Raw genomic sequence first — 13,926 nt, 5'->3', positions numbered from 1 at the left:
TTAAGCAGCTGACAGTTGTTTGGGACAGAGTTGACCAGAAAAAAACTAACACAGAAAAGGCTCTAAAAGCAGTAAAACAGAAACTATCATATACACATAATCTCAAGTGATCTGCATCCAGCACAGAGAACTCAACATATTTCAGAAGAAAGGCCTGGTCCCCAATTTTCCTTAAAGAAATCCACACCTTTTTTCCACTTATATTCACTGAAACTCTAATACATAACTTGTGCATTCTTATATAAACCACAATGCAAGGAAATCCAGAGCAGCAGTACACCTGCTCTGCTAAATGCACAAAACAGCCACAAATTCAGTTTAAGATCAGGATTTGAAAGTTGTATTAATATGACTTTATCAATATCACCAGTTGTAACTTACAACTGGCATTTCCAACCTGTATAAACTACGAAGATTGACCTTTAAAAATCTTTTGCTGAAGTCTGGTAATGGCTACAGCTTTGCAGATACTGGAGAAAGCTGATATAACCTGAAAGACTGTATTTGCATTCATACCATTTGCAAAATAAAAGAATCTTGCCAAAACTGCAGGAAGCCAGCAATGAGGCTTTAAATCTAGAAAATAAATTTTTAAGTTTTTCTTTGTGTTTGAATTACTGCTTCTGCAGAAAAGAAAAATATCTTTCAAGTGAAACGAATCCATTTAATTCAACTAATTTTTTAGTCCAGATGTAATAAATTCCACACACCTCAAACTATGAGTCACTATTTTATAAAGCTATCTCACATTTGTATGTTTTCCAGTGCTTCAGAGAGGGAGAAACTTGCTCACCATTTAACAAGTGCAGTCCTAGTTAACAGGCTATAATTGGGATGCCAAGACAATCGTTTCTTTGTGTACAAAAACCTAAGAAACACTGAACGATGACGAGAGCAATGTACAAGCTTTAAGACCAACAGACCAGAGACAGTTTATCCAGGACCACATGGCTTTAGAGACATTACTAAACACTGTTTCTTAAAGTTTATTTTGATAAATTACTGATCTGTTAATCAGCTATTTAATGAACATTATGTATCTCTATCAACTAAACATTGCGATCTAAGCAAAAGCTTCAAGTAAACCCATACTCCCACCATGATCCTCCAAAACATAAGGTATTCATCAAACAAAAGTCCAGTTCAACTGAAGAGATTACTCCCTTAATTAGTATTTCTGTATTTAAGAGGTAGATACAAGTTCTTTATGTAACATATTCCACTGATACTACCTTTCTAATCAACAATTATTTTAAAAAGCGATTACTAGTCTTCTACCCACACATTGCTATCTTGGAGGGGCAGCAGAGGCACCAGAAATATTGCTCCAACCACAAATGAAGCAATGCATGCCCACAGCAAGAGAACCTTCTTCTCTCCAAACAGCAATCTCTCACTGCAAGGCTTGGAAGGAAATTTGACTTCCAAGCACAACAAATGGTTTGTGGGTTTTTTTTTTTTTTAAACAAAGCCACAGACCTGAGTCTGTGAGGCCAAAACACTCAGGAGCACAGAGCACATGCCTCCCTCAGACAAGGCAGCTTCACCTCAGCTGCCACACAGCAGCCTTAAGAGCACAGTTCCCTCTCCGCCTTCCCTGGCCCCTCACAGACCCACCACATGGGGAAAGGCTGACAACCCCAAACACCACATGAGGCAAGGAGGCACCTCACCTGCTCAGGGCCTACTCCCTGCCCAGGGAGCTGCACAATGGGTGCATGCATTGGCTACAGTTACTTCCCCTCTCCTGCCCTACCCAGCAGGGCATTATACATCTATATTTTCTTTCCCAACGACGCCTTGCCTGCCATACCCACCGCCCTCGCCTCAGCCGGCAGCTCAGCCTCCGGACCCTTTTATAGCATTGAAAAAAAAAAAGCACGACGGGGCGGAACCTAGGCTCCAGCTCTGCGACTCTATTAGACAGCTATGTTGTCAATCACCGGAAACGGGCTAGCTGCCAGCGTGCCTGGCCCCTCCGCCAGGCCCTTGCGCGAGTGACGTGGGCGCCCCCTAGGGGCAAGGGGGGGGGGGGATGCGCCCGCCCGCGAGGGCTGGTCCGTCGCCGCGGTCGTGTCCCCGGCGCGGCGGGAGGGGCAGGAGGCGGCGGGAAGGGCAGCTCGAAACAGCCGGGTGACGCCGGCTGGACGAGCGGCGGTGCGAGCGTGGCGGGCGGCTGTGGCAGCGCAGCGCAGTGCGGCGGCGGCGGGACTGTCCCGCGCCGCCCAGTCCTCGTCCCCGCGGGCCGAGGTGGCCGGTGGATGGGCTGAGGCGCCCGTCGCGGAGGGCAGCGGGTCGGCCATGGCCAGCGCCGGCCCTGAGGAGGGGGAGGCGGCGGCGAGGGACGAACAAGCCCTGAGGAAGTTGGTCGTCCGGCTCCAAAACGTCCAGGAGAGGAAGCGTCTGGAGACGCTGGTGCAGACCCTGAGCGACCTGCTGGAGCTGGCGGCCCGGCAGAGCGGTAAGGCGCGGGCGGCCCAGCCGCCCTGCCCGGCCTGGCCCGGCCCTGCCCTGCCCCGCCCGCCGCCGGTCGCTAACGCGGCCTGTCTCTGTCCCCCCCTCAGCTCCCCGGCTCTTCAGCGGCAAAAACGTCCATGTGCCCTTGCTGCTGGTGGTGGACCTGTACCCGAGAGCGGCGGGCGTGCAGCAGGTAAGGGCGGCGCGGCGCTGAGGGGCCGGGTGGAGGGCCGGGGCCGGGGCCGAGTTCCCACCGCTCCGGCTTCGCTCCTTGGGATGAGCAGAGCACCGCAATCCTTTCCCGGAATAAAAGTTACCGCTCGGCTTGTTTATTTCTTTTTAACTTGCTCTCTTCTGGGCCACTTTATGAAGTACTGTTGATCTGTAAAAACGCGCTGTATCCGCTTGCATTTAAAGGGACAAGTGTTCCAGCTTTTTGCAGATACCGCTCGTTGTATCTCTAAACGGCAGAAGGCGGCCATGTAGAAAATATAAATTAAGCAGTGTGAACACAGTATGGTATAGGCTTCTGAATTACAAATAATGTTATCTAACATATTTTTGACATGTCGATGTGAAATTTTGCCACAGTTAGACAAACTTCTGAAAAGCAGAATTGTATGATATGAATTCATACATATGTAGCCCTATCCTAGAAGGAGAGTTGTACTAGCCCAGTTTTTTAAGGGGGAAAAAATATTTTAGCTAAGAGTAGGTTCTGCAATTTAAGGTTCTGCTTGGCTGCTCCTGTAACTTAACATTGGCCCATTTAGATTAGGTGTGGCACTTGCACAATTTGATGTTGTACTTATGGTACAGCTGCCAGACTTGTCATATGAAACAGCTCCTTCCTGGCAGGCATATATTAAATTTCTGACTATGTTATGCGTAAAGGATGTTTATAAGCTCCAGATTTCTGTGCAACTCACTTGATTTTTTTTTTTTATTAAGCCCATTTGTATGGTTACAATATTTTTGGCATCTTTTACTTTTTTCAATTTAACTAGAAGGCAAAACATAAATTATATTGCAAATGCCTCTTAAATGACAGTATATTTTAAGGGGTTTTTTTCTCTAGTAGACCTTAGCTAGAGGTCAAAAGCATAAAATTCAGATTAAAATATGAAATTGTACTTGTGTAGTGATTTATTTGGGGTAACAATGATTTCAGGTTTCTTTTGAAGACTAAACACTTGTGCAGAGTCTGAAGTTTTAATTTATTTTACTATTCAATTGTCAGGTCATTAAGAAATACAGAAGGATGAATCAGAGGTTATTTTCAGGATAAAGCATATTGTGTGTATAACAATTTACAAAACCGCTGCCCAGAAGTTTAGACTAGGAAGTAAAAAATATGAAATCCAACCACAACCAGGAGTAGGTCTGAAATGACAGCACAAGACTCTCAGAAGTATATAAGGAAGATAGCAATTGTTTAATTTTCATTTTAACCATGTTAAAACGCCTCACTGATTTAATGCGGAGTGTTAAAATGAGTTTTAATCTTCTCTCTGCCTACGTTTGCAGTCATACAGTGTTTCAGTTTAGAAGTTTCAGAGCTCCTTTGCATTACCACATTGTATTAAAGTGTGAAATTCATAGCCAGTGCAAAGCTCAAATCCTGTTCCTCCTAAAATGTCATAGGCAGCTCTTCCTTCACATTCAGTTATGGTATTTACAAACATCCACAATTTGTTAGTAGAGCTCTGTCTTCTTGCTTCATTCACTGCGATTCATTTACAGTCTTTGTGAATACATAATTCTCGTTTTACGGCAGTGGTGAAGTAATGTAGTCCTGATTTCAGTGCAGGCTCTTTACACTACTAATGAATTTTCATTCAATAAATGGATTAATCAACATCTTTTGCTTTTGGCATTGTAATAAAATTAACTCACATATGAGAATAAACACAGTAAGAGACATACCTGAAGTGAGGATTTTCTTTCCCTCCTCTCCTTAACTGGTTACAAAGCATCATGTGCTGCTGTTCCACTGGCTTGTACAGAGGAAATTTGCTTAATAGGTCAATATTGCAAGTATCAGTGCAAGTCGGACTACAGGCATAAACCCTGCAAGCTTCTTTAGAAGTAGGAAGGTACTGGGCTCGAAAGTCAATAGTGCCTTAAAGTAAAATAGATGTCTTTATGTAAATGTGGTAGTTCCTTTCTGCAGTTACTGGCTGGCAATGATTGGAGCACCTTAGAAACTCTAGAGCAAAATATATTACACTTGAGTAAAGAGCGGTCAGCAGAGCTTTATTGTCTCATGTAGAAGGTGTGACCTAATGTAATATGAATTCATTGCATGCTAGAAATGAAAAGGGTCTGATTTAAAAATAACAGAGTATCAGTGCTGCCACCAACTGTTTCTGTGTACAGGGACCCGTTTAAGTGTTTATAAGAACATCTTTGTTTACTGTTTTTTTTTCTTTCCCTGTGACCTTTAGGATTTCTGTTATTTAAAAGACCCTTACTTTCTTACGTAATTATTAAACAAATAATAAGCTCTCTGTTATCTCAGGTTATGATTCTAATATTGTAAAATAGACCACATGTCAGCAGGTCAGATGTTTCCTTTAGTCTTCTCTGGATCCACAGTTCTTATAAATGTTTATCAATACTTGGAGTCACAACAATCCAAATAAAAAAGTTTAATGGAAATATAAATTTCATCAGAAATAGTTTTAATACAAAAAGGAATTTTCTAAAGTCATTAAGCTAATTTTCATCAGGTTCCAAATTTTACAAGAACAGTTAGGATGTCATGAAGTGGGACTTTTAAAATAAAATCTTTTCGAAGCAATACACAGTGTATGAATTAATGGTCACCTTTACAATGTCTTTGCCATGCGGATTTTAAATTTGTACCTGACTGACTGTTGCTGATAAACTCTGTTTTGCTTGGAATATGGAAAATTAGGTAATTACATATCCCCATCTTGGGGAGGACTGATGATCGCTAAGACTTCTGTGCGCTTATGTTTACTCAGGACTCAGTTACACAGACCAGCTTAATCTTCCTGAATGTCCATAGTAATTGGTTTGCAGTCTCACATAGAGCAAGCCAGCTTGCTATCCAAGCAAGACAAGAGCATGGAAATTGGCTTGTGGTCAAGCTCAATCTGCAGACATTAAGGTTGTAATTGGCTTAAAACATTTGGGTCTGCAAATCTAAACTGAAATAGAAACAAAACTAGTGCAGATAGTGTGAACATAGCCCATGTAACCAAGTACATGAAAGGTAAAAGCAGAATTCTGGTTCCCAGGGAGCTACATCACCTTTTTCATACTCACCAAAGCTGTCATGAAAGCTGTCTAGATTCAAGCCTATGCTGTTCCTATGGGTGCCTCTACACTAACAGACTTGCAATTTCATGTGTCTAGTCTTGCAGACTGCACGATTAGAGATCAGGCACTTTCCATGAACTTTGCAGTTCAACTCTTTGGAGGTAGCCATTTACATTCCTGTTGTTGGCTGTCCTGTCTTGACCCCTTTGCTTTACATAACTCTTCTACCGAAAACTGATCCAGTTACGCATATAGTTTTTGAGCCATACTTAGATTATCTTCTGTCTTGACCCTATTCTTAAAACACACAGGCCTACTTCCACATTTTTTTTTCTTTTTATTTATATGGCCAAGGAAACTTTTATGCCTTGTTTTAATTCCTTTTTGTAGAATCTACTTCATCTTGACTTTTGGCATTTCTCAGTTCATTTCTTCTCTTTCAATGCAGAGGGGTTTTCTTGCTCATCAGTTAATTCTTTGTACAGATTTTGCTTACTGCATCCTCACTAAAGCACATTCAAACATATCAGCCTGCAGGCATTCATTAGAGAGCAGATTTCTCCAATACAGAAGACCAGAGAGGAACATTTTTTGGTTTTGGCATTATTTAGAGATGTTTGAAAGTCAAAGAATTTGCATAGGATAGAGCAAGTAGTTATTGAGAACAAGGATATTGTTTTTAGTTCATCTTTCATTCCTTATGATTTCAAAACTTTCACTGCCTTCATTACGTTTTGAAAGCACGCAGTATTGAGGATTGATGGCGAGAATATGAAATATATAGTATTGTTTAGGTATCTCATCCCCATTTAAAACATTGGACACCTTTAAAATCCTGTCCTTTCTCCTTATAATTTGCAATTAAATGGCAAATTCTTATGGAAACAGCTGTTCTTCAATAAAGCTGGACTACTTGTAATAGTGCAGTAGTCTTCCCTGGCCCATGATGACATACTATGGATCACATCATATTTTTCTCTCTGTCAGCTTCTCTTTTAACTGTGTGTCCTTTATCCTCAAGCAGTGCTGAAGCACATTGAGAGTGATGTGTTCCTACAAGCAATGCATTCAGAATCATTAGCATATCTTTTACCTCCATCTTTTAACTTTTTATGTTGTTTGTTTTGTGTTAATTAATTTTTCCTCATTGATTTAGCTAGATAACTTCTCAGAACATCCATCTTCCAAAAGCCAAGAATGTTACAAGACAACATTGAAGTTCCAAACAGAATACCTGTTCTAAAATAGCTGCATTTTTGTTTTACAGATGGGTTGGTCACTTCTTTGTAAATTAATAGAAATTTGTCCGAGTACTCTACAGAGCATAGCTCCTAAGGATGTTGGGAAGGACTGGGAAGTACTGGGTGTTCACCAGTAAGTATTTTGTATGCAAAGAGTCTTCAGGAATGCTTGGTTATCATGGCAGTATATATATACAATGAAATATATTTATATGAAGTTATTACATCAGCTTCTAAATGGTTGAATATTTTTGTGTGTTTCTTCAGCCTTCAGAATGGGAGACTCATGCAAGCAGGGATCTTATCTGTGTGTATAAATACCTGATGGAGAAAGTAAAGGAGAGTCAGCCAGGCTCTTCTCAGTGGCGCCCAGTGACAGGATGAGAAGCAATGGGCACAAATTGAAATATAGGAAATTCCACTTAAACAGTAAAAAAAAAATAAGCAAACTTTTTTTTATTATTATTTTTGTTGTGAGGTTGACCAAACACTGGAACGAGTTGCCCAGGGAGGTTGTGAAGTCTCAAGCCTTGGAGGTATTCAGAACCTGACTGGACATGACCCTGAGCAATCAGCTGTAGTTGACCCTGCTTTGAGCAGGGGAGTTGAAATAGACCTCCAGAGGCCCCTGCCAATCTCAGCAATGCTGGGATTCTGTGGTTATCAAGGTCTTCCATTTTAATAGACAGATGCAGTATTACCTGGATGGTTGTGTGTGTGTTCTTTCCAAATGTGAAGAATTATATCCACAAGCCTAAAGTAATGTAAATCGAGAAGAGGGGGTTTTGTCACACCTAATGTTATTGTCTAAAAATTAAATATTTAAACTGGTCACCTCAACTACCTGTGAAGTCAGTGGATGCAATTACCTTCAGAGAGGATGGTTCATTCCATCTTTTTAATAAGTTGTCCTGGAGTGAACTGTGGTTTGCACTTGCTCATCGCTGTCCATTAACTGTCGAGGGACCCTAAACAACTGGTTTCTGGATGGCTGTGGTTAGATGGGATGAAAACCCACATAGGTTAGCTCCGTAGTTGTTCCATAGCACAAATGCTAGTTGTAGATGTAGGTATAATACAAATAGGGGAAAAGGGCTTGGTTTGGTGTTTTCTCACTTGGACAGATTGCCTCATTCAGGGCTGATAATGACAGCAAGAAGCTACAACCTTGTAACTCCCCTAGTGAATCTGCCTCTGCCTTTATAGTCTTCACCATACCCTTCCTTAGAAAGGTTGCTATTGTAAAATCGTTTGCACGAAGATGCAGTTTGGTTTTGTGGGTGTTGGTTTGTTTTACAGTGGCTAGAGTACATGGTCAGTAGGGGAATAAACTCCTTTGAAAGAAGTGTGGGGAATTTTTGTTAGAAAACGAAAGTGATTTTGGTTGCTTTTCATGAGCAAGGAATAACTGACCTGAAGGTGTACAAGCTAGTTACAATTTCTTTGGCAGCTTAAAGGCTTGTTAATTGACTGAGACTTACTTTGAGAGCTAGAGATATTGCTGTTCATTCTTGGATCCCAGAAAAATTACTCTTTTGGGGCTGATCATAGATAGCCTCCTCGGAGCCCACGCAGTGTGTGCAGTTGAACAAAGCATCCTTTTCAAACTCAAACGTCACTAAAGATCTGATGATGTACATGATTCCTTCCCACTACCAATATTTTAGCCAACTGTGTATCCCTGTCTGACACGTTGACAGTTTTCCTTGCTATGGAGGAACTTGTTCTTAGTGGGGGAGTGGGCTTAGACATTTCTGTCAGTGCCAAAGGCAGAGCAAGCCAGCTAAATTATATCTCAGGTTCCTTGTAGGTGGATTGGACTAGGACTGCAGTGCATCAGCGCCATAATGAATACATGCTGTTTGCAGCAAGGCAGGACACAGTCATCGTAGAGAAGAAAAGGTCATTTTTTTGCAAGAGATTTTCACTTTTGTGTGTGTAACTATTTTAGGAGAACAGAAATCTTAAGCTAGAAAAAGCATTTGTTTCTTGTCTCTCAACCGTGAGCCAATTTGACCACATTACAGTCATGTTTACAAATGGTAGTTTGGTATTGATTTAGGTGTTCTTGACAGACAGTGTGATAAATAATTAAATAGTCACTGTCACTGTGAGGAGAAAGGAAGGAAATTCCTTCAATGTATTTGCATCCTTTCTACAAGCTCAAAGAGACTTCTTGAGATGTTTTGCAATCTCTTACATTAAACTCTCATACAGTAGATGAGGTTTGGAAAATTTTACATCCTCACTCTTGATCGTACTTGAAATGGGAGGGTGTATGCAGGGAATTTTCTCCTTGTATTAGACTTGTTTTAGTGTATGATTCATTTACCCAGCAGTATACTGAGCCAGCTCACATCTTTATGTATCAGCACTTGCCTGAAACAGATCACCCTCTATAAAATGCCCTCTTCCCAAAGCAGAATTCCTTCCCCACAGCAGAAATCATGAGTCATTGGTAGACAAGGGAGACATGTTTAATGGCTTCAGTGTATTTGATAACTCAGTGGGGTTTTCCATTCATGCAGGGTGTAAGGAGTACGGAAGTCTAAGTCACAGCTACTTATGGAGCAAAGAGGTGAAGGAATCTTCACCCCATGTACAGTTTCTACACATGTATGCATGTGCACACACACCTGCAACCACATAATAAAATGCATTAGGAATGCCTAAGACTAGAACACTTTAATCAGGAGGTTAAAGCAGATTTAAGGGTGTCTGTTTAGCTAGTCTGCCAGCTTGGTTAGGGTGGCTCTTTGTTTTCCTTGATTCATCACCCTACTACTTAGTCCATACATGTGGGCTGTATGCTGGGACAAGAAATTGCCTCAGGGCTGAAAACCCAAATGCTACCATCTATCCTTGTCTGTAGACTTACAAGTCCAAAGTGTGCATACAGAAGTTTCAGTGAGGTATCTATTCACAGTCTAAGAAAAAAAATCCTGCATTTAACTGGATTTTATTTTCCATTCTTAAGATCATCCCACACAGTATTCTGACTAACCTTAGATTTCAGTAGTGGTTTTGTGTTCATGAGAGTGTAGGTATGTAAGCAAGGCATGGTTTATATGAACAAACAATGTATCTTTTATTGGACTGATACTGTTATAATTGCCTATCTTGCAAAAGGTAAAGAATACTATATCTCCCATCAGACTTTGCCTCTTACGTGTACTTTGATCATCATAGCTGTGACACTAGTGCTACAACAGAGGATAGAGAAACTAGCAACATCATAGTATGAAGGGAAAAGAAATAAAACAGTGGTACATTCATTCTAGCTTATAAAGTTAGACTTTAGCAAGGCAAACAACGTCATTGCTAGAGCTGGGGAATGAAATTTGGATGGAACTTTAAGTGCTGCTTTTTGTTTTTCAAGACAGGTCAAGAATATCTACTAAAGTATCACAAACTACTGCACAATCCATTTTTATTAGATATTATATATACAAAGACTCACATTTGAAGATTGTTAAGATTGCAGAGTCAAGCTCTCCAAAATCATGAAAATAAAAAAATGAAGGTTTCTTTAGGTTTTTTTGTGTGAGCCTATCCATTTTTATTTAGCTTTTAGTTACACAGTCTGGGTTTTTTTCCCCCTTTTGAGATATGCTTTATTCAGTGCAAAATCAATGCTTATTTATTTTCTGTCATCAGCATCATTCAGTGTTTGGCCCACTGCCTTATTTACTGTACATTAGTGATACCTTTTGTGAAAACTGGGCTGTTCATTTTCTTCTCAGCTTTTCTTAGTGTTCATCAGTATTGTCTAGAGCTTTTAAAATTTTGTTTATTGAGAAGGTGTTACGGATTTGTGGTCACTGTTTTACAGATGGTATTTTGAGCAAAATACATTAAAAGCATCAACTGATTTTTGGGTGCAGAGTTTGATACATGCACTGGATTTTTCAGAGTACTTAGCATTGTTTGGCGCTCTCTGTTTAGAAAGTCAACTTTGGTTGACTCTGATGCAGCATTTCAGAGGTTAATATCCATGGGTCTCAAGTTGGGCCACCCAGAAAGTAAGGAGTGTACAGAGTAAGGAGTCTATGAAATGTTTCTTTTAGTGATTGTCCAGCATCACATAAGTGCTGTATGGTGGAAACTTAGATAGGGTAGAGTTCTTCAAGATACTGTTCAAGTTCTTTAGCTGGGAAACTGCTGCTTCTCTTCCAGCAAACCCTTGATTGTTCACTGTAACTTAACTCTTGCAACAAACAGAACAGTGCCATACTGTCCATGGTCTGCTGCGCTCCGCAACCCTGCTTTCTGTAGAGTAGCCCCATCCTGAATGAGACTTGTCCCCTGTAGAATTAATATATAATTAATTAAAAATTAAAGTAAAATTGATAAATTATGCATCATTATTTTAATGAAATATGATAATAGTTAAAATACCAACATTATTTCATTGCTAACTTGAAAAAAACATAAACTGAAATAAAAGTTTAAAAAAAAAATTAATTGGGAGCTTTTTAAGCTTTTGCTAATTTCTATAACTATTTTTGTTTTTAAAGTAAATGTTTGATAAAATTTTGTGAATGTTAATATTTCTTTAGCCATAACTCTGTTTTCCCTTTTTTTTTTTTTTTTTTTAATTTTTAGGCAGATTCTTAAAATGCTTACAGTCCACAAAGGAAATATAAATCTCTCAGTAATAGGACTGAAAGCATTAAATCTACTCCTCATGTCAGGTATTGTGTGTTTTACTTTCCTACTTTGTCTAAGCCTTTAAAACACAAAACTGTGGTATAAAGTGTGTGACTGTACATGTCAGACCTGATTTTTCTCTCTGTTTTACTCTGTAAAGTCACTTGTCATTTGTACTTGTATACAAAATAATGAGAGTACTGTTTTGCACCTTTTTTACACAGGTAGAAATGATTCTCCAAATTACAAGACTGTGAAGAACATGACCGATTAATTTTGCCAACTTGTTATTAGCATAGTCACAAATACTTGCTGTTAAGTAGTTAAGTAAAATAAGTAAGAGCTTATTTTTTCTTACCAAATTATAAATTTGGTGACATTCTGACTTGCTTCCTTTAGTACTGGTTAGTACTTTTGAAAACAGTAAATCATCTCTGACATTCCTGTTATTCTGCTCTGCAGAGACCTAATCTTACCAGGTACTGAGAACTTTTCTCATGGTGCTGAGATTCTTGATCTTCTGTTGAAATTAAAGAGAGACCCTAAGGGAGAGACTCTGCTAGTTTTATTCAAGCTAGCATACAGTATTAGTACAAATTATTCTTAGAATATGAATGTTTCCATTGACTTTAACAGGCTTTGGAATCAGCCTTATTTACAAACTAAGGATTAGACTTGACTTTAGGTAGTTAAAACTAATCCAGCTGTCCAAGCTTTTGCTGTAGGCAGTAGAGTGAGACAGGCACTTTCAGAGGATGGTTCATGCTATTCATTTGTCTGTTTTATAAGATCAGTTACCTCTTGAACCTGTTTTCCTCTCCCTTTTGATTGTAGAGAGGTCTGGAGGACTAGCTTAGACTGGATGCCTAACTTTTTATTTGCTGAAGTTGGGTAATACAGGTCTCATTATAAGGCATTACACTGTGTGATTAATAATAATAGTAGCAAAATCTGGCTATTAGTGAGTAACCAGCAGCTTCTTTCTTTTAATTGTGAGGTATCATAAAGGGTCCTAAACTGTTGACTAGATATTCCATAACAGTTTATTCCTGACTGCTACTCTTCTTCTCAACAGTTGATTAACCAAACTTAAACTCTCATTTCAACTACCTTACTTCAGAAAAATATTTGAAATTGTACCTTGTCAGAAAAATCTCTTAGTATTCTTTATTTCTATATGTCTGTAAACTTGAATTACACTAGAGCTGGAGCTCATAGGCCAGTGTGAATGCCATATAGAAAGATCTTCTCTTAAAAAAAAAACCAAAAAAACCCAAAACAAAAAAAAACCCCAACTGCAGCTGAAACACTGGAACAGACATTATGAATTCTATTGATACTGCTTGAAAAATTGTCATGAATATGAATCTTTTTCCCTACACGTGCTATAGAGAGAGTAATATTTTTTTTCAGACCTCTTTTTAGTGTCATAAGAGCAACAGTGAGATTGGCTTTTCAGTTCAGTTTCAGGCTGAATGAATGGTTGAGAAAGTGAGAATAGGGTTTCATGATACAGATGAACTGATTTCATGATGACAGGTACATTTCAAATCCTCTCTTGCTTTCCTCAGGCGGTGTAGTCCTGCCCTCTTTCTTCTATCAACCTTACTTCTTAGCAAAACTTTTCAGCTTGCTATGACTGCAAAAAGGGGATTTTTTGATGGGTTAATTTTCTGCCAGTTTAGTGAGTTGAACTGGCTCATTGAGGGATCAGACAAGTACCAAAGCAGTGCAAGGTGGGAGGAAGAGTGGAGAGGGAAACCTGTCTTTTTGGCAGTAATGTTTTAGAACATCTCAGTTGTATTGTAAAATACTATCTTAAGAGATAACATCCTCAGGTGTTATACAAAAACCTGGATTTGAGCCATCAGAGTAAATTTTAAGGACAGTATTAAAGAATTTTGGATTTTAATGGTTAAGGACAGTGCTTCAATAAAAAAGTTGAGAACTAATCAGTGCAACATGTAATCTCTTCTGCTATTCAGATGTAATTGCTTTCCTGCTCTTGGAGGAAGAGGTGGATGTGTTTTCCTTGGTATTTAACGCCATGCACACCTTCCCTAAAAATGAAGAGATTCAGCAACATGGATGTAAAGCATTACACAAACTTTTTGAGAAAGGTATTTATATCTTGTAGTTTATTAGGTTAGAAAAATTTATAGGTTGGGAGGGGACTGCAGATGTTTGTTTAACTGCAATAATGAATTCTTGCATTCCAAATTCTCTTTTGTGTACTATATCGTTCTTTGAATGAGTTCGCACAAAACAGGTTTTCCAAGCTATGTCACAC

General features: G+C 39.4%; 1 protein-coding gene across 1 annotated transcript in view; it reads left to right on the top strand.

Moving 5' to 3' along the window:
- The first annotated feature begins 2,143 nt into the window (after positions 1 to 2,143).
- The window catches only part of LRRK2 (leucine rich repeat kinase 2), a 74,459-nt gene continuing 62,676 nt past the window's right edge, over positions 2,144 to 13,926 (top strand). Inside the window, exons 1-5 of the mRNA XM_076328866.1 lie at positions 2,144 to 2,461; positions 2,565 to 2,650; positions 7,013 to 7,119; positions 11,592 to 11,680; positions 13,622 to 13,756. Of these exons, the coding sequence (XP_076184981.1) occupies positions 2,302 to 2,461; positions 2,565 to 2,650; positions 7,013 to 7,119; positions 11,592 to 11,680; positions 13,622 to 13,756 (577 nt within the window). The 5' untranslated portion in view covers positions 2,144 to 2,301. The remainder of the gene's footprint in view (positions 2,462 to 2,564; positions 2,651 to 7,012; positions 7,120 to 11,591; positions 11,681 to 13,621; positions 13,757 to 13,926) is intronic.

The sequence above is a fragment of the Aptenodytes patagonicus genome, chromosome 1 (genome assembly GCF_965638725.1).
Source record: "Aptenodytes patagonicus chromosome 1, bAptPat1.pri.cur, whole genome shotgun sequence".
Lineage (NCBI taxonomy): Eukaryota > Metazoa > Chordata > Aves > Sphenisciformes > Spheniscidae > Aptenodytes > Aptenodytes patagonicus.
Note: the sequence above shows the minus strand (reverse complement) of the source record. Positions and strands in the feature narration are given on the sequence as shown.